General features: G+C 48.3%; 1 protein-coding gene across 3 annotated transcripts in view; it reads left to right on the top strand.

Moving 5' to 3' along the window:
- LOC147107892 (arsenite methyltransferase) overlaps positions 1-27003 on the top strand; it is a 76492-nt gene that overhangs the window by 5104 nt on the left and 44385 nt on the right. For all 3 annotated transcript variants that reach the window (XM_086007274.1, XM_086007273.1, XM_086007272.1), the window contains exon 2: positions 17180-17310. In XM_086007274.1, the coding sequence (XP_085863400.1) occupies positions 17180-17310 (131 nt within the window). The remainder of the gene's footprint in view (positions 1-17179; positions 17311-27003) is intronic.

The raw sequence follows: 27003 nt of genomic DNA, 5'->3' as shown, positions 1-27003 counted from the left end.
CTTATTGTGAGCTCTCTTTTCCTGCAATGAGGGAGACAAGTGGAGGTTGAGTGAGAATGAAGGAGTGAGTGTAGAGATTGCATAGCATAGATACTTAGAAGGAGACAAAGATGGAGTGAGGTTGCAAGACCAAGGGCCCTCCCTGTGTGTTGTCAGTTGTGTTCAAAGCATCAGAGTGATAGGGAGTGTGAGAGCTGCATGGTGGAATAGTTATGTGATTGTGAGCATAGAGAGAGAGGGAATGGGTAAGGGTGCATGGATGTCAGTGTCAAGTGGGATGTGGAGGAAGAGATTGCTAAAGCTGAGTGCTGGTGAGGAAAGGCAATGGGGATCAGATTGTGGGTGATGGGAACTTCATACTTACTTTTCCAGTGCGCTGAAGGTCATGGAATCTTTTCCTGCACTGCATCCAGGTGCCCCGTGTGACCCCCAAGGAGTTGACCTCCCCAGCCACCTGTATCCACACAGTCTTGGTCTGACTGGGAGGCCTCTTCCTCCCTGATGAAGGGAACAGGACCTCCCTGTGGGCGCTAGCCCCATCCACCAATGCCTGTTGTGCTGCCTCATCAAACTTAGGAGCTGCTCTTGGCCTCCCAGTGGCCATTGTTCCTGCAGGTTCCTGTGCCATCAAATGGAGAAAGCTTGGAAGCCTGCAGAAGAAGCAAGGCTTGCTGTGGACCTTAAATGCAGCAGCAATGATGACATCATCGGAGGGGACTTTCAGTCATGAAAAACCCATTTGCAAAGGCTTCCCACACGTTGGAAATCAATTGGCCAATTGAGTTAAAATTGCATCAATCTCCCACACCCTTTTAGATTCGTGTGGGAAACACGAAATTCAGGGAATACGACAATTCCCCACACCTGAGTTAAAATCGACCCCAACGTTTCAGGTCGATGACCTTTCACCCTAAAAGTGATCTCCAGTACTAAACCAACACTGGTCAGCATCCACTGGTGTTGGGAGTTGAATCAGATGATCAACACCTCAATCAATCATCATTCAGGTCCCAGTTTATTATTTCTCAACATTTTTGGTAGCCATATGTGAGAAGTGAATTTTGACTTTTTTTTAAAAACATTCTTTTCTGGAATCAAACTTTTTGACTGAATTTTTCTAAAATTTGAGACGCACTAGGATTAAATTTCTTCCAAAGACTTTAAATAAAATAAGGTTTGACTCAAGGTCCAGATACAAGGCTGAAACTAAAATTACAGTTATTACTTAGACCAGAACATTGATTTTTACAAACCTAACGCCAGTTTAAGTTGTGACCAGGTGCAATTATAATGGGCCGTATTTTCCGATCGGAGGCTTCCTGCATGCGGAGGCCTCCGATCTGGAAAAAAATCTATGCCCGTACCTGAGGGCTCCCGAGGTGCGTATACTTCCGCTCCTGGGCCTCTCCAACTCCAAGTGCGCAGGGCCCACGTATCCCAGGGGCGCAGGTGGTTCGCAAGCGTCCCTGGGATCACGTGGGCCATGGGGAGCCAATAGGAGAAGGGAATCTCCATTCATACACTTGACAGATAGACCTGTCAAATATATGAATGGAGATCACCCCAAAAACACTGTAAAACATTAAATACATTTTAAAAAACAGCACATTTTTAAAATGAGTTGAAATTACAATAAATTAAATATTTTAAACAAAAATTTAATTTTTTCAAAAAAAAATTAAAGTTTTTTACAGGTCTAAAAATAAACTTACCTTTTTTAAAGTATTTTTAAATGATAAATGAGTGAAAACATTTTTTCTTTTTAACTTTTTTCAACTCTTATGCTGGTAAAAGTAGGCCTTACACCTGCTTTTACCAGGCGTAAGCTTTCTAAGGGTTTTCTGCGGGCGGAGGGTCTCCAGAAAGCGGAACTCTCCCCCTGCAGAGGCCCTTCTCCAGGGCAGGCATCCGATCTGTCGAGCATTCTTGGCAGATCGAAAATGACGGTTTTCAGCGCATGCGCTGTGCATGCCTGAAACCAGCATTTTCGATGTCCCTACGGGTGTGTACACAGCGCGTACCCACCCGTAGGGATCGGAATATACGGCCCAATGTTCACTGAACTGTTAATAAAGCAACAGTTAACGTGTAACAGCACCACTTATTGGTAAAGAGCAGTACTGTGTGAATAGGTCAGTGCCAGCTTTTAAGAGGCAAGCCTGTGGCTTGGAAGGAAACACAAGAAATAGGAGCAGGAGTCGGCCATTCAGCCCCTCGAGCCTGCTCCGCCATTCAATCATGGCTGATCTTCGACCTCAACTCCACTTTCTCACCCTATCCCCATATCCCTCGATTCTCCTAAAGTCCAAAAATCTATCGATTTTCAGCCTTGAATATACTCAACGACTCAGCATCCACAGCCCTCTGGGGTAGAGAATTCCAAAGATTCACAATCCTCTGAGTGAAGAAGTTCCTCCTCATCTCAGTCCTAAATGGCCAACCCCTTATCCTGAGACTGTGACCCCTGGTTCTAGACTCTCCAGCCAGGGGGAACAACCTCTCAGCATCTACCCTGTCAATCCCCCTCAGAATCTTACATGTTTCAATGACACAGCTAACAGTTATATCGAGCCTTTCACATCCTCAGCACATCCCAAAACTCTTTAAACCCAAAGGATTATTTCAAGAGCAGTCACTGTTGTTTTGTAAGTAATGCGGTTGTCAATTTGAGCACAGCAAGGTCCCCATATTATAAAAAGGATATCGAGGCATGGGAGAAGGTGCAAAAATGATTTACTAGAATGAACCCAGAACTGAGAGGTTATACCTATCAAGAAAGATTGGACAGGCTTTGATAGGGTAGATCTAGGGAAGATGTTTCCACTCGTGGGGGAGACCAGAACTAGGGGCCATCGATATAAGACAGTCACTAATAAACCCAATCAGGAATTCAGGAGAAACTTCTTTACCCAGAGAGTGGTGAGAATGTGGAACTCGCTACCACAGGGAGTGGTTGAGGTGAATAGTATCGATGCATTTAAGGGGAAGCTGGATAAGCACATGAGGGAGAAAGGAATAGAAGGGTATGCTGATAGGGTGAGATGAAGAGGGGTGGGAGGAGGCTCGTGTGGAGCATAAACACCGGCACGGACCAGTTGGGCTGAATGGCCTGTTTCTGGGCTGTAAGTACTTTGTAAGGTCCGACAAACAGCAAATGACTGGACAATCTGTGTGTTTTGGGGTGGGGGGGGTGGTGGTGTGGTTTGTTGGTTGAGGGATGAATGTTGGCCAGCATGACTCCCCTGCTCTTCTTTCAACAGTGCCGTAGGATCTTTGCCATCACCCCCGGACAGGCAGACGAGGCCTTAGCTTGAACTTTGCATCCAAATCTCTGACAACACAGCACTCCCTCGGTGCTGCACGGTGTGTCAGCCTAGGTTATGTTCTCAGGCCCATGGTGGGGTTTGAATCCACCACCGTGATTACTAGAATGCCCACCAGTGTCAGGCTGGCACGATATAACACTATAAGGGGGTTTCTGGCACATGATTGAGTTCATAAAAGTTATGCTGCAGTTACACAAAACCCTGGTTAGACCACACCTGGAGCACTGTGAGCAGTTCTGGGTGATGTGCTATCAATTACTCATAAAAGACGGAGATTTAGGAGAGTAACTAAAAGGCTTTTATTAGCAAAGAACAGAGCATGCCTCTCGTGGTTGACTGGGTTCCAAGAAGGCAGGGGGCTGCAGAGCAGTCACCTTTATACCTGGGCCTGTGGGTGGAACCAGGGGCGGAGCCAGCAGAGGCATGTTGAGGCATGCATAGATACAACAGTGTGCAACAACAACAACAACGGTGAACAACAATAACAGTGGTTTACCACATTCACCCCTTGTTTAAAATTGAGTCCGGTGGGGTGAAGTGTACTAAAGGTTGGTGTAAGTAAGTCTATCAGGTGGCCTTGTATGCCGTCCTGATTGTCGTGGTGGCGGCGGTGATGGTGCAGCATCCAACGTTGAATCTGGCGTCTCATTGAGTGGTTGGGTGGTCAATGCCGGGTCCTGGGACTGCGGTATGCCGTCTACCGGGGTTGGGTTGTGGGTAGTGGTGGATGGCAATGGTAGTGTTTCAGGGGCACCCGAAGGTGCGAGGTCTCGTATGGAGACTGTGTCCTCCCGCAATGGTAGTGTTTCAGGGGCACCCGAAGGTGCGAGGTCTCGTATGGAGACTGTGTCCTCCCGCCCGTCCGAGTACGCCACGTAAGCATACTGGGGGTTGGCGTGGAGGAGGCTCACCCTCTCGACCAGGGGGTCCGTTTTATGGGACCTCACGTGCTTCCGCAGTAGGACGGGTCGTGGAGACGTCAGCCATGTCGGCAGCGAGGTCCCCGACGTGGACTTCCTGGGGAAAGTGAACATTTTTTCATGGGGGGTGGCATTGGTGGCCGTACAAAGCAGTGACCGAATGGAGTGGAGCGCCGCAGGGAGGACCTCCTGCCAGCGAGAGGTCGGAAGGCCCTTAGATTTTAAGTTTAAGAGGACGGCCTTCCAAACCGTCGCGTTCTCTCTTTCCACCTGGCCGTTCCCCCGGGGGTTGTAGCTGGTGGTTCTGCTTGTAGCAATTCCTCTCGTGAGCAGGTACTGACGGAGTTCGTCGCTCATAAAGGATGAGGCCCGGTCGCTATGGATATAGCTAGGGAAGCCGAACAAGGCGAAAAGGTCATTCAGACATTTAATGACCGTAGTACTGGTCATGTCCGGGCACGGGATGGCAAACGGGAAACGGGAGTACTCATCAATTATGTTGAGGAAGTACACGTTGCGGTCAGAGGAGGGGAGGGGCCCTTTAAAATCGACGCTCAGGCGCTCGAAGGGGCGAGTGGCCTTGATTAGGCTTGCTCTGTCTGGCCTATAAAAATGCGGTTTGCACTCGGCACAGATTTGGCAGTTCCTGGTCATGGTCCTGACCTCCTCGATGGAGTAGGGCAGGTTACGGGATTTGATGAAATGGAAGAACCTGGTGACCCCCGGGTGGCAGAGGTCATTGTGGAGGGTCTGCAGTCTATCGACCTGCGCGTTGGCGCATGTACCACGTGATAGGGCATCTGGGGGCTCATTGAGTTTCCTGGGCCGGTACAAGATATCGTAATTGTAGGTGGAGAGTTCAATTCTCCACCTCAAGATCTTGTCGTTCTTGATTTTGCCCCTCTGATTATTATTAAACATAAAAGCTACTGAACGCTGGTCAGTGAGCAGGGTAAATCGTTTTCCGGCCAGGTAATGCCTCCAATGTCGCACCGCTTCCACAATGGCCTGGGCCTCCTTTTCGACAGAGGAGTGTCGAATCTCGGGGCCCTGGAGGGTCCTTGAGAAAAAGGCCACGGGTCTCCCCGCCTGGTTAAGGGTTGCAGCTAGGGCAAAGTCGGATGCGTCGCTCTCCACTTGGAAAGGAATGGACTCATCCACTGCGTGCATTGTGGCCTTCGCAATATCTTTTTTTATGAGAGTGAAGGCTGCACATGCCTCTGCTGTCAGGGGGAAGGAGGTGGACTTGATGAGGGGTCTGGCTTTGTCCGCATAGTTGGGCACCCACTGAGCATAGTAAGAGAAAAACCCTAGGCATCTCTTCAGTGCTTTTTGGCAGTGGGGGAGGGGGAGCTCCATAAGGGGGCGCATTCTGTCGGGGTCGGGGCCGATGACTCCGTTCTCCACTACGCAGCCAAGAATGGCGAGGCGCGTGGTGCGAAACATACATTGTCCTTGTTGTATGTTAGATTCAGCCGCTGGGCCGTACGGAGGAATTTCTCTAGGTTAACGTCATGGTCCTGCTGGTCGTGGCCGCAGATGGTGACGTTGTCTAGATAGGGGAAGGTGGCCTGCAGCGCGTTCTGGTCAACCATTCGGTCCATCTCCCTTTGGAAGACCGAAACCCCGTTGGTGACGCCGAAGGGGACTCGGAGGAAGTGGTAGAGACGACCGTCAGCTTCAAAAGCTGTGTACTGGCGGTCCTCAGCCCTGATGGGGAGCTGGTGGTATGCTGACTTCAGATCAATCGTCGATAACACCTGGTATTGTGCTATCTGATTGACCATGTCAGATATGCGGGGGAGTGGGTATGCATCTAACTGGGTGTAGCGATTGATCGTCTGGCTGTAGTCAATAACTAGGCGCTGTTTTTCGCCAGTCTTCACTACCACCACTTGTGCTCGCCATGGGCTAGTGCTACCCTCAATAATCCCTTCCTTCAGGAGTCTTGCTACTTTGGATTTAATGAAGCTCCTATCCCCGGCACTGTACCGCCTGCTTTTGGTAGCGATCGGCTTACAGTCGCGGGTGAGGTTAGCGAACAATGGGGGGGGGACTTTAAGCGTGGAGAGGCTGCAAATGGTGCGCGGCGGGCGATTTAAAAGCTGCTGGCTGCAGACTGTGAGTGGGGGGAGGGGTCCACCGTACGCTAATGTGACACTTTTAAGGTGGCACTGAAAATCCAACCCCAGTAGAACGGCAGCGCAGAGATGGGGCAGGACAAGAAGTTTAAAATTTTTGTACTCTGTGCTCCTTACTGAAAGGGTCACTACACAGTAGCCACCGACGTCTGCTGAATGGGATTTGGAAGCCATAGAGATCCGATGGCGCGTTGGCAGGACCGGGAGAGAGTAACTGCGCATCGTGTCGGGGTGGATAAAGCTCTCCGTGCTCCCGCTGTCGAAAAGGCAGGTAGTGGCGCGGCCGTTTACCGTAATATCCATCATGGACCTGGACAGTTGGTGAGGGAGAGATTGGTCCAGCGTCACGGAGGCCAGCGTATGGTCGAGCGAGTCGCTGTGGTCGTCAGACGAGGCGGTGGTTGAGTCCGGGTCACCCGCGATTGGAGTTGGAGGCGTCCAAGATGGCGGACAAAATGGCTGCGCCCATGATCCCGATCCCCACGCGGCTGGAGGTGTCCAAGATGGCGGACAAGATGGCTGCCCCCACGGTTCACACGCGGCGCTGCTGGCGTTAGCGGTTTTACCTTTGCAGGCGCTGACGTAGTGTCCTTTCTTCCCGCAGCCAGAGCAGGTAGCGTTTTTCGCCGGGCAGCGTGCTCTGGGGTGTTTTGCCTGGCCACAAAAGTAACATTTCGGGCCCTTGGACATTGCTGCAGCAGTTGGTGCCGGGGGTGGCGGTCCCATGACCCAAGGTTGCGGCGTCCACGGTGCGGAGCGGTTAGGGGAGAATGCGTCCATATTCCGGTGGGCCGCGTCTAGCGAGAGCGTGAGGGACACTGCCTTCTTCAGGTCGATTTCGCCCTTCTCCAGCAGTCTCTGCCGGGAGTAGTCGGATTTGAGGCCCGCAATGAAAGCATCTCGGATAAGTCCCTCCGTGTGTGTCGCGGCCGATACCTCTTTACAATCGCAGGCTCGGCCGAGTATCTGTAGTGCCCGTAGGATTGCCTCCACCGATTCCCCGGACTGCTGTTTGCGGGATCTCAGGAGGTGTCTGGCATAAACCGTATTTACCGGGCGTCTGTATTGTCCTTTTAGCAGATCGATAGCCACCGTGTATGTAGTCGCATCCTGGATGAGCGTGTAGACTTGGTGGCCCACCTTGGAGGCCAGGATTTTTAGTTTGTTTCCATCTAGTGTCACGGCTGAGGCTTCCAGGTAAGCTTCGAAGCACCGCAGCCATTGTGCGAACTTGGTAGACGAACCCGCCTCTTGAGGGTCTAGGTCCAGGCATGTTGGTCTGAGGGCATGCAGCAGCGCCTGCTGTTCAGCGTTTGGTGCCGTCGTTTGCTGCAGCGCCAGCTGCTCAGCGTTTGGTGCAGCAGCCTGCTGCTCAGCGTTTGGTGCCAACATTTGTTAGGAGAGTAACTAAAAGGCTTTTATTAGCAAAGAACAGAGCATGCCTCTCGTGGTTGACTGGGTTCCAAGAAGGCAGGGGGCTGCAGAGCAGTCACCTTTATACCTGGGCCTGTGGGTGGAGCCAGGGGCGGAGCCAGTTGAGGCATGCATAGATACAACAGTGTGCAACAACAACAACAACGGTGAACAACAAAAACAGTGGTTTACCACACTGGGCACCACACCTTAGGAAGGGTATATTGGCCTTGGAGGGAGTGCAGCACAGGTTTACCAGAATGATACCCGGACTCCAAGGGTTAAGTTATGAGGAGAGATTACTCAAATTAGCGTTGTATTCCCTAGAATTTAGAAGGTTATGGGGTGATCTGATCGAAGTTTCCAGGATATTATGGGGAACAGATATGGTAGATAGAGAGAAACTGTTTCCGCTGGTTGGGGATTCTAGGACTTGGGGGCATAGTCTAAAAATTAGAGCCAGACATTTCAGGAGTGAAATTAGGAAACACTTCTACACAGAAAGGGTGGTAGACGTTTGGAGCTCTCTTCCGCAAATGGCAAATGATGCTAGATCAATTGTTAATTTTAAATCTGAGATTGATAGCTTTCTGTTAACCAGAGGTATTAAGGGATATGGGCCAAAGGCGGGTATATGGAGTTAGGTCACAGATCAGCCATGATCTCACTGAATGGCGGAACAGGCTCGAAGGGCTAAATGGCCTCCTCCTGTTCATAGAACAGCCTGGAAGAGTCTGCCGTTTAAACTCCACTTGCAGCTGTTATATTTGCTTCCAGATGCTTCAGAGAATTATACAGCACAGAAGGAGGCCATTCGACCCATCGTGCCTGTGCCGGCTCTTTGGTAGAGCTCTCCAATTAGTCCCACTCCTCCCTGCTCTTTCCCCGTAGCCCTGCAAATTTTTTTCCTTCAAGTATTTCTCCAATTCTCTTCTGAAAGTCACTATTGAATCTGCTTCCACCGCCCTTTCAGGCAGCGCGTTCCAGATCACAACAACTCGCTGCGTAAAAAAATTCTCATCTCCCCTCTGGTTCTTTTGCCAATTATCTTAAATCAGTGTCCTCTGGTTACCGACCCTCCTGCCACTGGAAGCAGTGTCTCCTCATTTATTCAATGAAAACCTCTTATAATTTTGAACACCTCTATTAAATCTCCTCTCAACCTTCTCTGCTCTAAGGAGAACAATCCCAGCTTCTCCAGTCTCTCCACGTAACTGAAGTCCCTCATCCCTGGTACCATTCTAGTAAATCTCCTCCGCACCCTCTACAAGGCCTTGACATCCTTCCTAAAGTGGTGCCAGAATTGGACACAATACTCCAGCTAAGGCCTAACCAGTGATTTATGCAGAAGCAAGTAAGATCTCTGCTAGAAACACTTGCCTTTCTACAGCACCTTTCACAACCTCGGGACGTCCCATAGTGCTTTACAGCCAATTAAGTACTTTTTGAAGTGGAGTCAGTGTAGGAAACGTGGCAGCTAATTTGCACACAGCAAGCTCCCACAGACAGCAATGTGACAATGACCAGATAATCTGTTTTAGTGATATTGGTTGAGGGATAAATATTGGCCCAGGACACCGGGGAGAACTCCACTGCTTGCTCTTCTTCGAAAAGTGCCATAGAATCTCTTACGTCCACCTGAGAGAGCAGACGGGGACCCTGGTTTAACGTCTCATCCGAAAGACGGCACCTACGACAGTGCAGTACTCCCTCAGTATGGCACGAGAGTGTCAGTCTAGATTTTTGTGATTTAGTCTCTGGAGTGGGACTGTGAACCCACAACTTTCTGACTCAGAGGCGAGAGTGTTACCCACTGAAACACGGCTGACAGTACTAGCAATGCTCTGGGAGTGTTTGATGGGACAGTGTAGAGGGAGCTTTACTCTGTATCTAACCCGTGCTGTACCTGCTCTGGGAGTGTTTGATGGGACAGTGTAGAGGGAGCTTTACTCTGCATCTAACCTGTTAAGTCTGTGTGTCCCAGTTATGCTTATTATAAATCACTGGACACAGACCACAAGAATAACTTTAACAGGTCTTTACTATTCGGAGGTCAGGGCTGAACTGCCCAGCAAATCCCTACACAACGTTTATATACCGGTGTGGTCACCACCGGTATTACAGTATACAGCAGCCAAGAGAAAGTAGTACATCTCTTAAGGTAGTTCTCTTAAGGTGGAACAGGTTACATACACCACAATCCTCCCTTTTTAGCTTAACAGTTATATCCCCATTTAACATAACATAATAACATATAGATATATATACATACAACTTCATGCAAAACAGTTCAAAGATTCAGTCTCTGAGGAGGCCTCCTGATTCGAGTTGGATAACGCCTTTCAGGGGTCTCTGATTCTCGTTGCTGGGGTGACTCATCTAGTTGATCTCTTATGGATTGGACGTCATCCTCAGGTACATTCACTTCTGAGGTAGATGCTTCAGGTTCACTAACTTCTTCCACGGTTGTCTCTGCCGTAACCCTGGGTTCGACCCTTGTTCTCGATTCTACCAGTTGGTCAGCATGACGCCGTATTACATTTTCACCAATATCTACCGTGTACATCAGCGGTCCTTGTCTGGCCCGAATTGTTCCAGATTGCCATTTCTCGTTTTTATAGTCCCGGGCTAACACTGGTTGTCCTATTTCGAAACTCCGAGTGGTCTTGTTATTTATATGCTGGAACTGTTTGTTTTCAACTTCCCTCCGCACATTTGGTTTTAACAAGTCCAACCTGGACCGCAACCTCCTGTTATAGAACATCATGGCAGGACTTTGGTTTGTCACTGCATGAGTGGCGTTTCGATATGCCAGTAGGAATTTGTCCACCTTGTGTTGTAGTGGAATCTGATCTTCGCTCATGGCCTTTATTGCTTTTTTGAACGTTTGTACAAATCTCTCGGCCAACCCGTTTGTAGCCGGATGATATGGGGCAGAGGTATAATGTTTCACCCCATTCTTCTTCATGAATTTCTGGAATTCTTCTGACACGAACTGCGGTCCGTTGTCTGAACATATTTGTTCTGGCAATCCATTTCTTGCAAATATCGTTCTTAACACCGCGATCGTCTTTTCCGAGGTAGTGGTAGTCATCTTAATCACTTCTGGCCATTTAGAATGTGCGTCCACCGCAATTAAAAACATGGAGTCCATGAATGGACAAGCAAAGTCAATATGTACACGTTGCCATGGGGTTGAAGGCCATTCCCATGGATGCAGCGGTGCAATCGGAGGTGCATTTTGCACTTTTTGGCTCCCTGAGCAGCTTTTCGTCAGATCCTCTATCTGTTGGTCGATACCCGGCCACCACACATAAGCCCTAGCAAGGCTTTTCATCTTGACTCCCCCCAGATGACCTTCATGCAGTTCCTTTAGAACTCTCTCTCTTAACTTAGGAGGAATAATCACCCTTGTTCCATACATCAATGTTCCTTGACAGACGGACAGCTGTTCTCGTCTTGCTGAGAATGCCGGTAACAGTGGATCACCATGTGCTGGCCATCCCTTCACTGTCGCTTCGTAGACCCGGGACAGTGTCGGGTCGTTCCTGGTTTCTCTTTCAATACTTGCATTGGTGACTGGTAAACATTCGATGATGGTCGAGTGAAATAACTCAACAGGGTCAACCGTCGGTGCCTCCTCCTCTGTAGGTAGTGGCAGGCGCCACAGCCCATCAGCATTACCATGCTGCTTTGTACCTTTGAATTCGATCTGATATTGATGTGCCCCTAGGAAAAGGGACCATCTCTGGAGTCTCTGTGCTGTCATCACCGAAACACCCTTCTTAGGGTTAAAAATGGATACCAACGGCTGGTGGTCTGTCAGAAGCGTAAACTTTTGGCCCTGCAGGTAAAGATTAAACTTCTTTACTCCCCACACAAGGCTGAGAGCCTCCCTATCTATCTGAGCATAGTTGCGCTCAGCGGAGGTCAATGATCTGGATGCGAACGCAACTGGCCTCTCCAGGCCATTTGGCAACTTGTGTGAGAGTACTGCCCCAATACCATATGGAGAAGCATCACAAGCCAAACGAATAGGCAGCGTTGGGTTGAAGTGAGCCAACACTTCCTCTGAGGTGATCAATGCCTTGCTTTTGCGAAAGGCCCTCTTACAGTCCTCGCTCCACTTCCATGGTACTCCCTTCTGCAAAAGAGCGTTCAGCGGGTGCAGCACCATGGATAAATTTGGCAGAAACTTATGGTAATAGTTAATCAACCCTAGGAACGACCTCAACTGGGATACATTATCCGGAGCGGGAGCCTTCACAACAGCTTCGATCTTGTCAGGAGACTTATGAAGCCCCTCCTGGTCAATGACATGACCACAGTACGAGATCCGCTTCTGAAAGAACTCACATTTCTGGCGATTAACTCGAAGTCCATATTCTTTCAATCTGGTGAGCACCAGTTCCAAATTTGCAAGGTGTTCCTCGCCATCATCTCCTGTAATCAGAATATCGTCCAGGTAACATTGTGTGCCTGGAATTCCCTGTAATACCTGCTCCATGGCCCTCTGCCAAATTGCTGGAGCCGATGCCGCTCCAAAAACCAGTCTATTATACCGGTACAAGCCTCTATGCGTGTTGATCGTGAGATACTGGCGTGACTCTTCCTCAACTTCCATCTGTAAGTACGCCTGCGCCAGGTCTATCTTGGTGAAGTGTTTCCCGCCAGACAACGAAGCGAAGATATCCTCAATCCGCGGAAGCGGATACTGCACCGTGTGAAGCACCGGATTAACAGTGATCTTGAAATCTCCACAGATGCGAACCTTCCCCGGTTCCCCCGGCTTGTTGCTCGATGAACGCTTCATGACGGGGACAATGGGCGTGGCCCACTCACTCCAGTCTACCTTAGACAGTACTCCTGAACGTTCTAGCCCTTCCAGCTCAGCTTCCACAGCAGGTCGTATCGCATAAGGTACCGGTCTGGCTTTGAAAAATTTCGGGTTTGCATGTTCTTCAACCTTGATGTTTGCCGTAATTCCTCTCAGTGTTCCCAGTCCCTGTTGGAACACCTCTTTAGCATCGTCCAATATTCTGGACAATCGTTTAGGTTTGACATCTTTTTTACCGGAATCTACCGTTAGTGCTTTTATGGAATGCCAGTCCATATTTATTTTCCTAATCCACTCCCGTCCCAGTAGTGGTGGACCTCCCTCAGGTAGCACATATAAGTCCATTCCTCGGCTTTCTTTGCCCTTGTGGACCACCTTTACCTCTATCTTCCCGATGGGGTATACTCTTTGCCCCGTGTATGTTTTCAATACAATCTCCGTATCCCGTAGGGGAATATATGGGAATAACCTTTTGTAATCTTGCTTATTCATGACCGTCAATGCCGATCCAGTGTCCAATTCCATCTTCACTTGGACCCCTGCTATCTGAAGTGTGACCCAGATTGTTTGGAGGTCTGCTTCATTACCAACATTGTGTACTCTTAGACTACCCAGTTCATTACTGCTGGAGTCTGAATTTGACTTCTGTTCGTTCGAACTGTTCTCTGTCACTTTGTGTACCTTTCTGTACTTTTCCTGCGGTGACTTTTTGTTGCTGGTCTTCTTTCCTGACCGGCATACTTTAGCTATGTGACCAAGCCTGCCACATTTTCTGCATTCCTGATTTTTGAACCAGCACTGGTTCTGATCGTGCGTTGTCTTTCCAAAACGATAACATTTTACTGTACCCAAGACCATTTGATTGGTGCTGAGTTCCGGTGACCGTAGCTGCATTTCCGCAGTGCCTCTCTCTGCGGCTTCGTGCAATGCTGCAGTAGTGACAGCTTTATCAAGCGTAAGATCATTCTCCTCAAGCAGTCGCTTTTGTGTTCCTTCTTTTAACAATCCACACACAAATTTATCTCTCAGCGCATCTGCTAGTCCTGTTCCAAACTGACAGTACTTTGATAGCTTACGCAGTTCAATTAAAAATTCAGCGTTGCTTTCATCTTTCAGCTGCGTTCTTCTGTAAAATTTAAATCATTCCGCTATCATCAGCGGCGTGGGGTTTAAATGATTTTTCAGGACAGTAACAATATTCGCGAAAGTCTGATCCGCCGGTTTATCTGGTGATAGAAGGTGCTTCAATAGCCCGTATGTCTTCGCACCCATTGAGCTTAATAAGGTTAGTGCTTTCTCATCATCTGGTACCTTATTTGCTTTACAATAAACTTCCATGCGTTCTACATACGTGGTCCAATCTTCGATATCGCTATCAAAGGTATTAATGTTCCCATGTTTAGGCATCCTTGCAAGTTTTTAAATTTTTCTTTTTCTCAAAATGGCGGCTTCCCGCGCTTGTCTTCTTCCCCCGCTGGCTGCAATGGCGATTGCCGTGCTGCTGCCGTTCTTGCCTCCCCAGCGGTTCTCAATTCCCCGATGCTGCTTTTACTCCCCCGTGGTTCCCGTGGGCATTCACGCTTCCCCTGCTGTTGTGCCTCTCAGCCCCGCATGCAGCCTGGTCCTTTACACCAGCTGCGTTTGAGTTCTCCGCGGCTCTCGTGCCTTAAGCTGCCCCAGTCGCTGTGCCTCTCGGCCTCGATTGCAGCCCGGCCCTTTTCACCGGCCGTGGTCGAGTTCTCCGCCCTTTTTCCTCCGTTTTCCCTCCCCCACTCCACAGTCAACGCGGCCGACTTTCTGCTCGTGTCGCTGATCGGCTTACCCACCACCGTGGTGGAAGGGATGATCACTGCCTGTCGCTGATGGAGGGCTTCGTGGTCAGAATTTTTCTTTTTAACCTGGGTTCTCGATGCCTCCCGTGCGATGGTGCTCAGCAGGATGATGAGGGCGGATGCCTCTTCTCGACACCCGTTCTGAGGACGAAGCTGCCTTGGATGTAAAACTGCCGCAGGGTAAGATCGGACTCGTCGCCACTGTTAAGTCTGTGTGTCCCAGTTATGCTTATTATAAATCACTGGACACAGACCACAAGAATAACTTTAACAGGTCTTTACTATTCGGAGGTCAGGGCTGAACTGCCCAGCAAATCCCTGCACAACGTTTATATACCGGTGTGGTCACCACCGGTATTACAGTATACAGCAGCCAAGAGAAAGTAGTACATCTCTTAAGGTAGTTCTCTTAAGGTGGAACAGGTTACATACACCACATAACCCGTGCTGTATCTGCCCTGGGAGTGTTTGATGGGACAGTGTAGAGGGAGCTTTACTCTGTATCTAACCTGTGCTGTACCTGCCCTGGGAGTGTTTGATGGGACAGTGTAGAGGGAGCTTTACTCTGTATCTAACCTGTGCTGTACCTGCCCTGGGAGTGTTTGATGGGACAGTGTAGAGGGAGCTTTACTCTGTATCTAACCCGTGCTGTACCTGCTCTGGGAGTGTTTGATGGGACAGTGTAGAGGGAGCTTTACTCTGTATCTAACCCGTGCTGAACCTGCCTTGGGAGTGTTTGATGGGACAGTGTAGAGGGAGCTTTACTCTGTATCTAACCCGTGCTGTAACAGCCCTGGGAGTGTTTGATGGGGCAGTGTAGAGGGAGCTTTACTCTATATCTAACCCGTGCTGTACCTGCTCTGGGAGTGTTTGATGGGACAGTGTAGAGGGAGCTTTACTCTGTATCTAACCCGTGCTGTACCTGCTCTGGGAGTGTTTGATGGGACAGTGTAGAGGGAGCTTTACTCTGTATCTAACCCGTACTGAACCTGCCTTGGGAGTGTTTGATGGGACAGTGTAGAGGGAGCTTTACTCTGTATCTAACCCGTGCTGTACCTGCCCTGGAAGTGTTTGATGGGACAGTGTAGAGGGAGCTTTACTCTGTATCTAACCCGTGCTGTACCTGCCCTGGGAGTGTTTGATGGGACAGTGTAGAGGGAGCTTTACTCTGTATCTAACCCATGCTGTACCTGCCCTGGGAGTGTTTGATGGGACAGTGTAGAGGGAGCTTTACTCTGTATCTAACCCATGCTGTACCTGCCCTGGGAGTGTTTGATGGGACAGTGTAGAGGGAGCTTTACTCCGTACCTAACCCGTGCTGTACCTGCCCTGGGAGTTTTTGATGGGACAGTGTAGGGGGAGCTTTACTCTGTATCTAACCCATGCTGTACCTGCCCTGGGAGTGTTTGATGGGACAGTGTAGAGGGAGCTTTACTCCGTACCTAACCCGTGCTGTACCTGCCCTGGGAGTGTTTGATGGGACAGTGTAGAGGGAGCTTTACTCTGTATCTAACCCATGCTGTACCTGCCCTGGGAGTGTTTGATGGGACAGTGTAGAGGGAGCTTTACTCTGTATCTAACCCATGCTGTACCTGCCCTGGGAGTGTTTGATGGGACAGTGTAGAGGGAGCTTTACTCCGTACCTAACCCGTGCTGTACCTGCCCTGGGAGTGTTTGATGGGACAGTGTAGAGGGAGCTTTACTCTGTATCTAACCCATGCTGTACCTGCCCCGGGAGTGTTTGATGGGACAGTGTAGAGGGAGCTTTACTATGTACCTAACCCGTGCTGTACCTGCCCTGGGAGTGTTTGATGGGACAGTGTAGAGGGAGCTTTACTCCGTACCTAACCCGTGCTGTACCTGCCCTGGGAGTGTTTGATGGGACAGTGTAGAGGGAGCTTTACTCTGTACCTAACCCGTGCTGTACCTGCCCTGGGAGTTTTTGATGGGACAGTGTAGAGGGAGCTTTACTCTGTACCTAACCCGTGCTGTACCTGCCCTGGGAGTTTTTGATGGGACAGTGTAGAGGGAGCTTTACTCTGTACCTAACCCGTGCTGTACCTGCCCTGGGAGTGTTTGATGGGACAGTGTAGAGGGAGCTTTACTCTGTATCTAACCCGTGCTGTACCTGCCCTGGGAGTGTTTGATGGGACGGTGTAGAGGGAGCTTTACTCTGTATCTAACCCGTGCTGTACCTGCCCTGGGAGTGTTTGATGGGACAGTGTAGGGGGAGCTTTACTCTGTACCTAACCCGTGCTGTACCTGCCCTGGGAGTTTTTGATGGGACAGTGTAGAGGGAGCTTTACTCTGTATCTAACCCGTGCTGTACCTGCCCTGGGAGTTTTTGATGGGACAGTGTAGAGGGAGCTTTACTCTGTACCTAACCCGTGCTGTACCTGCCCTGGGAGTTTTTGATGGGACAGTGTAGAGGGAGCTTTACTCTGTACCTAACCCGTGCTGTACCTGCCCTGGGAGTGTTTGATGGGACAGTGTAGGGGGAGCTTTACTCTGTACCTAACCCGTGCTGTACCTGCCCTGGGAGTTTTTGATGGGACAGTGTAGAGGGAGCTTTACTCTGTATATAACCCGTGCTGTACCTGCCCTGGGAGTGTTTGATGGGACAGTGTAGAGGGAGCTTTACTATTTACCAGCCAGGATCACTAAGCATAAAATAACCCCAGAATTAATTCTATTTTCTCTTTGGCCTCAGAGTTACTATGGGAAACAGCTGAAGAGATCCGAAGACCTACAGACCGATGTGTCCTGCTCCCTAAAGAGTGCCCCCCGGAGTAAATCAGTGTGCGATGCCATGACGCTCATCCACCCGGAGGTTTCTCAAAGGTGCTTATTTTTCAGGGAATTGCCTTGTACTCATTGGAGGGTGATTGGTTGTGCAGATAGGACGCTGTATAAATTTAATACACTGCATAGGAAGAGGGGGCGGCCGTTCAGCCCCTCAATCCTGTTCCGCCATTCAGTTAGATTAGGGTTGATTTGTGTCTTAACTCCATCTAGCCACCTTTATTCCATAACCCTTAATACCCTTTTGCCTACCATAAATCTTTCAATCTCAGTTTTGAAATTTTCAATTGACCCCCCAGCTGCAGCAGCTTTTTGGGGGAGAGAGTTCCAGATTTCCACCACCCTTTGTGTGAAGAAGTGCTTCCTGACATCACCCCTGAACGGCCTAGCTCTAATTTTAAGGTTTTGCCCCCTTGTTCTGGACTCCCCCCACCAGAGGAAATAGTTTCTCTCGATTTATCCTATCAATTCCTTTAATCATCTTAAACACCTCGATGAGATCACCCCTTAATCTTCTAAACTCGAGGGAATACAAGCCCAGTCTGTGCAGCCTGTCCTCGTAATTTAACCCTTTTAGCTCCGGGATCATTCTGGTGAATCTGCGCTGCTCCCCCTCCAGGGCCAGTATATCCTTCCTGAGGTGCGGGGCCCAGAACTGAATGCAGTCACTCCAGATGGGGTCTAACCAGAGCTTTATACAACTGTAGCATAACTTCCACCCCTTTGAGATAAAGGCAAACATTCTATTTGCTTTTTAATTATTTTTTGCACCTGTCCACTAGCTTTTTGTGATCTGTCTCCTGCGGGTACCCCATCTTGCTGGGGTACTCTTCGTCTTCTCAGGCAGTCCCTCGGAACCGAGGATGACTTGCTTCCACATTAAAAATGAGTTCTCAGGTGACTGATGAGTCCAATGCGGGACCTACAGTCTCTGTCACAGGTGGGGCAGACGGTGGTTGAAGGGGCGGGTGGGTGGGGTGCTTGGGTTGACGTGCGCTCCTTGCGTTGCCTGCGCTTGGCTTCTGCTTGCTCCCGGTGAAGAGACTCGAGGTGTTCGGCGCCTTCCCGGATGCTTCTCCTCCACTTTGTGCGGTCTTGGGCCAGGGATTCCCAGGTGTCGGTGGGGATGTTACACTTTTTCAAGGAGGCTTTAAGGGTGTCCTTGAAGTGTTTCCTCTGCCCACCTGGGGCTCTCTTGCCGTGCCGGAGCTCCGAATAGAGCGCTTGTTTTGGGAGTCTCGTATCGGGCATGCGGACAATGTGACCCGTCTCTTATGTTCATTACTAAATAGACATTCTTATTATGAACACAGCTAGCTTTTGCTAGTTACTTTATTGAGCACATGTGGACTAGGTACAGTATCTGTAGAGGCTTCCATCTTGACTGTTGCCTTGTGGGTAGCCTAGTGCCTCATGGATAATGTAGTCTTAATATCATACAGCTGGGTAGTGTAGTCTTATACATACAGCTATACGCAGCTCTACGGCTCCACCTAGTGTCCACTATAGAATGACATGTTATTGATCATTACATCCCCCTTTCTTTGAGGTTTAACAAAATCAATATCAATCAACTTTCAAGAAAACAATAAAGATAATATCAGTAACACTTTTGTTAGTGCTCTATAAACATAAACATTTTCAAAACAGTCAACACATTTTCAAAGCTTTACATTGTACTCAAAGATTAAGTCTATCAGGCTCTTTTACTTCATGTGTGGATCTTCTCAACACGGGTAAGTCTGATGTGTCTTCATCAGATTGTTCTGGCAGTGAATGACAAGATGCAGTTGCGGCATTGTCATCAATCTGGTCTTGAATAGTCTCTTGTGTTTTTAGGAGGGAACAGCAGTTCCTCCTGAGAATCTGTCCTTCCTCAGTTCTAACAGTGTATGACCTTGGTCCTACTTCCTCAAGAACTGTAGCTTTCCTGTTCCATGCATCTGGATCCTCAATCCTGACAACATCATCCCTTGCCAATGGTTTTAGAGTTTTGGATGACTTGTCATAGTATGATTTCTGTTTCAGCTTTAACAGTTGAAGTCGCTGTCTCAGTTCCTCACTTTGCTGTTCTTTTGCACAGCAGGGTAGCGTGGTGCGCAACTTGCGACCCATTAGTAGTTCAGCAGGTGAAGAACCACAGTCTAAAGGTAAGGCTCGGTAGCTCAGCAGGGCGAGATAAGGATCAGACTTGCTTTCTGTCGCTTTCTTCAGTAGCTGCTTGAGAACTTGAACACCTTTCTCTGCCTTACCATTTGACTGAGCATACAAAGGACTGGATGCGATGTGCTGAAAGTTATAATGTGCTGCAAACTGTTGCCACTCCTTACAGTTGAAGCACGGATCATTGTCGCTAACGGCAATCCTGGGAATTCCATGTCTGGCGAAGATGGATTTCACATGCATTATGACACTGCTTGCTGTGGTGCTTGAGAGCAGCGCCATCTCAGGATAGTTAGAATAGTAGTCAATCACTATTAGATAGTCTTTACCATTTAAATGAAAAAGGTCCATACCAACCTCTTGCCATGCTGCTGTTGGTATGTCAGCTACTATCATTGGTTCCTTTGCTTGTTTGTTTTGGTGTTTCTGACATATCTCACATTTGCCTATCATGTTCTCAATATCCTCATTTATGCCAGGCCAATAAACAGTGTCTCTTGCTCTCCTTTTGCATTTTTCAATTCCGAGGTGTCCCTCATGAATCCTTTTGAGCATGTCTTGACGTAGAGCCTGTGGAATGACTATTCTGTTTTGTTTTAGTAATAGTCCACTTGCGACACTCAATTCTGACCTTATGTGAAAATATTTTGGACAGGAACCTTTTGGCCAACCATGATGAATGTTCTCTATTACTGTTTGTAATACTGTATCTTTTACTGTTTCTTCTGCTATTTGCTTTGATTTTGTGTCTGACACGGGCAGCGCAGCAGTGACCATACTCACATGAACATCCACGTCTTCTTCAGTAGAGCTCACATGACTCATTGTGGGTGCTCGGGATAGTGCATCTGCTAACACTATGTATTTGCCTGGTGTGTAGATCAGTTCAAAGTCATATCTTTGCAGCTTCATCATGAGTCGTTGAATCCTTGGAGACATCTCATTCAGGTTTTTTTTTATGATGGCAACCAGAGGGCTGTGGTCTGTCTCAACTGTGAAGGTGGGAAGTCCATATATGTAGCCATGAAACTTTTCTAGTCCAACTACCAAGCCTAGACATTCCTTTTCAATCTGGGCGTATCGACACTCAGTATCAGTCATAGACCTGGCGGCATAGGCAACAGGCTTCCAATCTTCACCCTCTGCTTGTAGCAAGACCGCACCTAGGCCATCTTTTGATGCATCCGTTGACACTTTGATTCTTTTTGTTGGGTCAAAGAAGGTGAGTACAGGTGTGGTTGTCAGCACTGTTTTGAGGTTTATCCACTCTTGTTCATGTCTTTCTGTCCATGCGAACTCATTTGTTTTATGTAGCAGGTCTCGCAGACAGGCTGTCTTGGCTGACAAGTTAGGAATGAACTTTCCAATGAAGTTTATCATCCCCATGATGCGTAGCACTCCTTTTTTGTCAGTGGGTCGGGGCATTTTGAGTATAGCGTTTACTTTTTCCATATCTGGCTCTATTCCTTTACCAGATAGATTATCTCCTAGGAAAGTGACTTCCTGGATGCCAAACTGACACTTGGCTTTGTTGAGCTTCAGTCCATTCCGGCATATGCTCTGTAGCACTTTAGTCAGTCTCTCATTGTGTTCTTTCAGTGTGGAGCCCCAGATGATGATGTCATCAACATAGACCCGAACTCCTTCCAGACCTTCAATTATGTGTTCCATCGCTCTATGAAAGATTTCAGATGCAGATATTATCCCGAAAGGCATTCTGAGGAAACAATACCTGCCAAATGGTGTGTTGAAGGTACAGTATTTGGTGCTCTCTTCATCCAGTTTTAGTTGCCAAAATCCTTGTGAGGCATCGAGCTTTGTAAAGTATCTGGCACCTGACATTTCACTGGTGATTTCTTCTCGCTTGGGAATCTGGTAGTGTTCACGTTTTATGTTTGCATTTAAGTCCTTTGGATCCATGCATAGTCTTAGATCATTGTTCTTTTTCTTTACACATACCATGGAGTTAACCCAGTCTGTTGGCTCTTCGACTTTCCTGATGACTCCTAGTGTGGTCATTCTGTCCAGTTCATTCTTGAGCCGGTCACGCAGGGGTGCTGGAACTCTTCGTGGAGCATGTACCACTGGCTGAGCATTCTGCTTTAGCTGGATCTTGTAAGTGAATGGTAGAACTCCAAATCCTTTGAACACATCCTGGAAATTATTCACTACAGAACCCACCGAGTCATCTGGTCTGCTTATGGCACAGTTTATACGGTAGACTCTTTTGACCAGTTCTAAGTCCTCACAAGCTTTGTCCCCCAGTAGTGAATCAAGCCTTTCAGCCACAACAGAAAACATGAGATGATGCACTTTGTCTTTGACTGTCACTTTAAGTCTGCATACACCTAAGCTATCTATTTTCTGTCCATTATAGTCCTTCAGTAGTACTGACTTTTTCTGTATTTTGGGCTTTTCTTTCATATTGTTAATGTCACTCATACTGATTAAGTTTGCTTTTGCCCCAGTGTCTAGTTTCAAGGCAACTAATGCTCCATTTACCTGCAGTGGGATGATCTATTTGTCCTCTTTTACTGCATTAACTTTATGTTCAGCATTGTCCATTTCTGAGGGCTGCACATTTTCTGTATCCTTTTTGATATTGTCACATGACACCATTCCTACAAAAAATGTCTCACTTAAATCAGTGTCCTCAATTACATTAACTCGTTGCCCTTTCTTAGTTTGTACTTTTGAAAAGTATTGTTTGGCAAAGTGATTCTTTCCATTACACTTTGTGCACATTTTTCCAAACGCTGGGCATTGTCTTAACTGGTGTTTGTAACCACAGCGTTTACAATTAAAAATGTCATCCTCCAATTGCTTTTCATTTCTGTTCTGCCCATGCTTCTTCCCCTTATAGGACACAGCACCGACAGCAGCATTATCACTCATTACAATCGCATCATTATTGATTTCACTGAAAGTCTTCGCGTGCTTTTGAGCTAGCTCGCTGGCTTGGCATATTTTCACCGCATTTTCCAAATTTAGTTCGGTTTCTCTCAACAGGCGTTCCCTGACTTTTTTATCATGAATACCAAACACAATCTGGTCACGAATCATGGATGCTTTGAGCTCAGAGAAATTACATGTCTGTGCTTTCAGTTTCAGATCAGTTATAAAGCTATCAAAAGTCTCATTTTGCTGCTGTGTCCAAGAACGGAAGATGTATCTTTCATAGGTCTCATTCTTTTTGGGAGAGCAATGTGCATCAAATTTTTTTAGCACATCTTCTAATTTTTCTCTGTTCTCCTCTGGATTAAATACAAATGTATTCAATACCTCTATCGCCTGTGGGCCTGCAACCGTAAGCAGCAACGCTATCTTCCTTGCGTCTGGCTTCGTACCGAATCCGGTGGCTGCAATGTAGAGTTCGAATTGTTGTTTAAGAATCTGCCAATTGTAGTCGATGTTTCCTGTGAGTTTCAAACGCTCTGGTGGCTTCAAATTCTCCATGTCGCTATTCACAATTTTCAGCAGATCTTCACCACCCTGGTACCATCTTATGTTCATTAATAAATAGACATTCTTATTATGAACACAGCTAGCTTTTGCTAGTTACTTTATTGAGCACATGTGGACTAGGTACAGTATCTGTAGAGGCTTCCATCTTGACTGTTGCCTTGTGGGTAGCCTAGTGCCTCATGGGTAATGTAGTCTTAATATCATACAGCTGGGTAGTGTAGTCTTATACATACAGCTATACACAGCTCTACGGCTCCACCTAGTGCCCACTATAGAATGACATGTTATTGATCATTACACCGTCTATCGGAGCTGATTGAGCATGGTCGGCGCTTCGATGCTGGGGATGTTGGTCTGAGGAAGAACACTGACGTTGGTGCGCCTATCCTTCCAATGGATTTGCAGGGTCTTGCGGAGGCAGCGTTGGTGGTACCTCTCCAGTGCTTTGAGATGCATACAGCAGGGCAGGTATCACTGCTGCCCTGTAGACCATGAGCTTAGTGCCGGGTTTGAGGTCCTGGTCTTCAAACACTCTCTTCCTCAGGCGACCGAAGGCTGCACTGGCACACTGAAGGCGGTGTTGGACTTCGTCGTCGACGTCTGCCCTTGTTGACAATAGGCTCCCAAGGTATGGGAAGTGGTCCATGTTGTCCAAGGCCTTGTCGTGGATTTTGATAATCGGGGGGCAGCACTGTGTGGCGGGGGCAGGTTGGTAGAGGGCCTTTGTCTTACGGATGTTTAGTGTAAGGCCCATGCTCTCGTATGCTTCGGTGAAGGTGTTTACGATGGTTTGGAGTTCGACCTCCGAGTGAGCGCAGACGCAAGCATCGTCTGCATACTGTAATTCGATGACAGAGGATGAGACGACCTTGGATCTGGACTGGAGGCGACAGAGGTTGAACAGTTTCCCGTTTGTTCTGTAAATTAGCTCCACTCCAGTGGTGAGCTTACTGAGGGTGAGATGGAGCATTGCAGCAAGGAAGATCGAGAAGAGCGTTGGTGCGATGACACAGCCTTGCTTGACCCCAGTTCGTACGTGAATTGGATCAGTGGTGGAACCGTTGGTCAGGATCAGGGCTTGCATGTCGTCGTGAAGCAGGCGGAGGATAGTGACAAACTTTTGAGGGCAGCCGAATTTGAGGAGGACACTCCATAATCCCTCACGGTTGACAGTGTCGAAGGCCTTTGTGAGATCAAAGAAGGCCATGTACAGCGGTTGGTGCTGTTCCCTGCATTTCTCTTGTAATTGGGCTACAGTCCTAAAGGAGCAGACCACCCTTTGGTTTCTCATCTAAATGGCCATTGCCCAGCAATGAGCAAAGGGCAGTGAGTGTCGGCGGATATTTGACTGCGGAGGGCATCACAGGGAGTCCAATCCTGTTCTAACCTGACGGCCGAAGATAAACTTTCCATTGGGATCACTAGATAATGGTCAGGAGTGGGAACGCTGACTGTTCTCTCGCCCCCTAGATTAGGGATTCTACCTGAGCTGAGATCACCTAAATCAACCCACATGGGAAACAAACCCCAAACCTTCTGGATTATAAATATATAGAGGAAGAAATAATTATATTATATTGCTATAAGGAGAAACTGTTTCCACTGACCGGAGGGGCGGTAACCAGAGGACAAAGATTTAAGATAATTGGCAAAAGTACCGGGAGAGATGAGGAGAATTTATTTTACGCTGCGAGTTGTTGTGATCTGGACTGCGCTGCCTGAAAGATTCAATAGTATCATTCAAAAGGGAATTGGATCTCTACTTAAAAAGGGAAAGATGTGCAGGGCTATGGGGAAAGAGCAGGGGGGGTGGCGGAGAAGAAGAGTGGGGCGGGGGGAGTGGGACTAATTGGAGAGCTCTTTCAAAGAGCCGGCACAGGCACGATGGGCTGAATGGCCTCCCTCTGTTCTGTAAGATTCCAAATGGTTCATCATATTGGGTGGTATCCATTAGACCATTGGCAGAGTGCCCCATTCATTGACCAGTTGTGAAATCTGATGCAGCTATCTATGTCCTGAACACCTCCCGATTATACTGAGGGCGATTTCAGAGACCAGTGGTAACACGCAGAAAGGCTATAGCCAGGAATTTCCTCAGACCTGCTCCCGCTCCGATACCGTAACTTCGCCGGAAGTGCATCATAAACTTGCATGCCTGTTTCTGTAGCATTCACTAGTTGTAAGGTTCTAGCCTAGGCATTATGATCCAATCGGGGCCATACCCCATAAACCACGCAGTGTTGGCCCGTGAAGGTCATATTGACCCTTCAAGCCCACTGCAACTCTGGTCCCGTCAGGAAGCACTGCCGGCAGCTGCCATTTCTGTCTGCCAAGGAACACAATTGGATCCCTCCAGGGCCTCGCCCCTCCCTATCTCTGTAACCTCCTTCAGCCCTACAACCCTCCGAGATCTCTGCGCTCCTCCAATTCTGGCCTCTTGCATATCTCTTATTTTAATCGCTCCACCATTGGTGGCCATGTTTTCAGCTGCCTGGGCCCTAAGCTCTGGAATCCCTTCCTAAACCTCTCCGTATCTCTCTCTCCTCCTTTAAGACGCTCCTTAAAACCTACCTTTTCGATCAAGATCTGTCCTAATGCCTCCTTGTGTGGCTCGGTGTTAAATGTTGTTTGCTAACGTTCCTGTGAAGCGCCCTGGGACGTTTCACTACATTAAAGGTGATTATATAAATGCAGGTTGTTGTTGTTGTTGGAGGCATGTACATGATCTCGTTTATATCACAGCACTATCCCTGAGGACACAGCAGCCCAGAAAACGGACCCAGCCTGGGACGTGGTTAGGCTAGTTGTCCCAATCTGGGAGATGGTGGTCAGGTTAATAGGACCAGTCTGTGAGCTTGGAAGTATAGTGAACAGTGAGGAGGATAGTGATAGACCTCAAGAGGACATAGATAGGCTGGCAGAATGGGCGGACACGTGGCAGATGAAATTTAATGCAGAAAAGTGCAAAGTGATACATTTGGGTAGGAAGAACAAGGAGAGGCAATATAAACTAAAGAGTACAATTCTAAAGTTGACCTGGGGGTATATGTGCACAAATCGTGAAGGTGGCAGGGCAGGTTGAGAAAGCGGTTATAAAAACATCCGTGATCCTGGGCTTCATAAATAGAGGCGTAAGGCTTGATTTTGCCAAGCACGAGGAGGCAGGTTTGGAGGCGTGCGAAGTGGTAAAATCGCAAAAAATTGTGGGTGGGCGGGCAGGCCCGATCCCGCCTCCATCCCGCCTCCGAGCAATTTTCCCAAATGTGTGTTTTCTGACCCCCTTTCCATCCCGCCTCCAAGAGGCGGGATAGGTCCTTAAGGCCCTTAACAACCACTTAATTGCCTCTATTATCCCATTTTGAGAGGCCTTTCCGATTTTGAGACATTTCCCCCATCCTACATGCCTCCTCTGGAACACGCCAGTTAATCCTGGCGGCCTCACAATTGGATTGCTTACTAACAGCTGCAGCTCCACCATTACAAAGGAGTTTTCACCGATGATCATTTGCAGGTGGCAGAACTTTGTTGTCTTAGGTCTGGGCGAACTTTTAGCAGGCCTACTCATTGTTGTGGAAGTTTGGAGCCTGACACCCATCTCCAGTATGACCGCCTGGGAAACCCCTCTCCCCACCTTGACTGAGCGCTTCCTCAACTGAGGCATATACCAGAAGCATGGCGACCATTTAATTCCTTTCCTCCTGGACATCAGATTCAGACGAAGACCAGCCGCAGCAGCAGCAGAACCCTGAACAACAGCAGCACCAACAGCAGGAGCATCAACAGGAGCGCCAAGCTGCTAGTCACCCACCTGAAGCTGCACAGGCCAGAAGGCGCCAGCGCACGACAACATTGCTGCCCGGGATGTAAGGGAAGCACTCATCTTGGCCAGATTTGGTGAGCCTGCACAATCAAACACTTTTGTCTCGCACCTTCTTACCAGAGCATCGACAATGGACAAGAACCTACAGATTCCTATCACTCTGACCACCATACTGACAATTGCAAGGTGCCCTAAGCCCTCAATGTGAAAGTCCCATTTGCGAAATGACACAGGCCACAACTTCAACAGTTTGCCATCAAATCTGTTTATAATACAATGACAAA

This window comes from Somniosus microcephalus, chromosome 14 (assembly GCF_052327205.1).
Source record: "Somniosus microcephalus isolate GS21.2 chromosome 14, FLI_Smic_1.0, whole genome shotgun sequence".
NCBI lineage: Eukaryota > Metazoa > Chordata > Chondrichthyes > Squaliformes > Somniosidae > Somniosus > Somniosus microcephalus.
The sequence above is the reverse complement of the archived record's forward strand: the minus strand, read 5'-3'. Positions and strand labels throughout refer to the sequence as shown.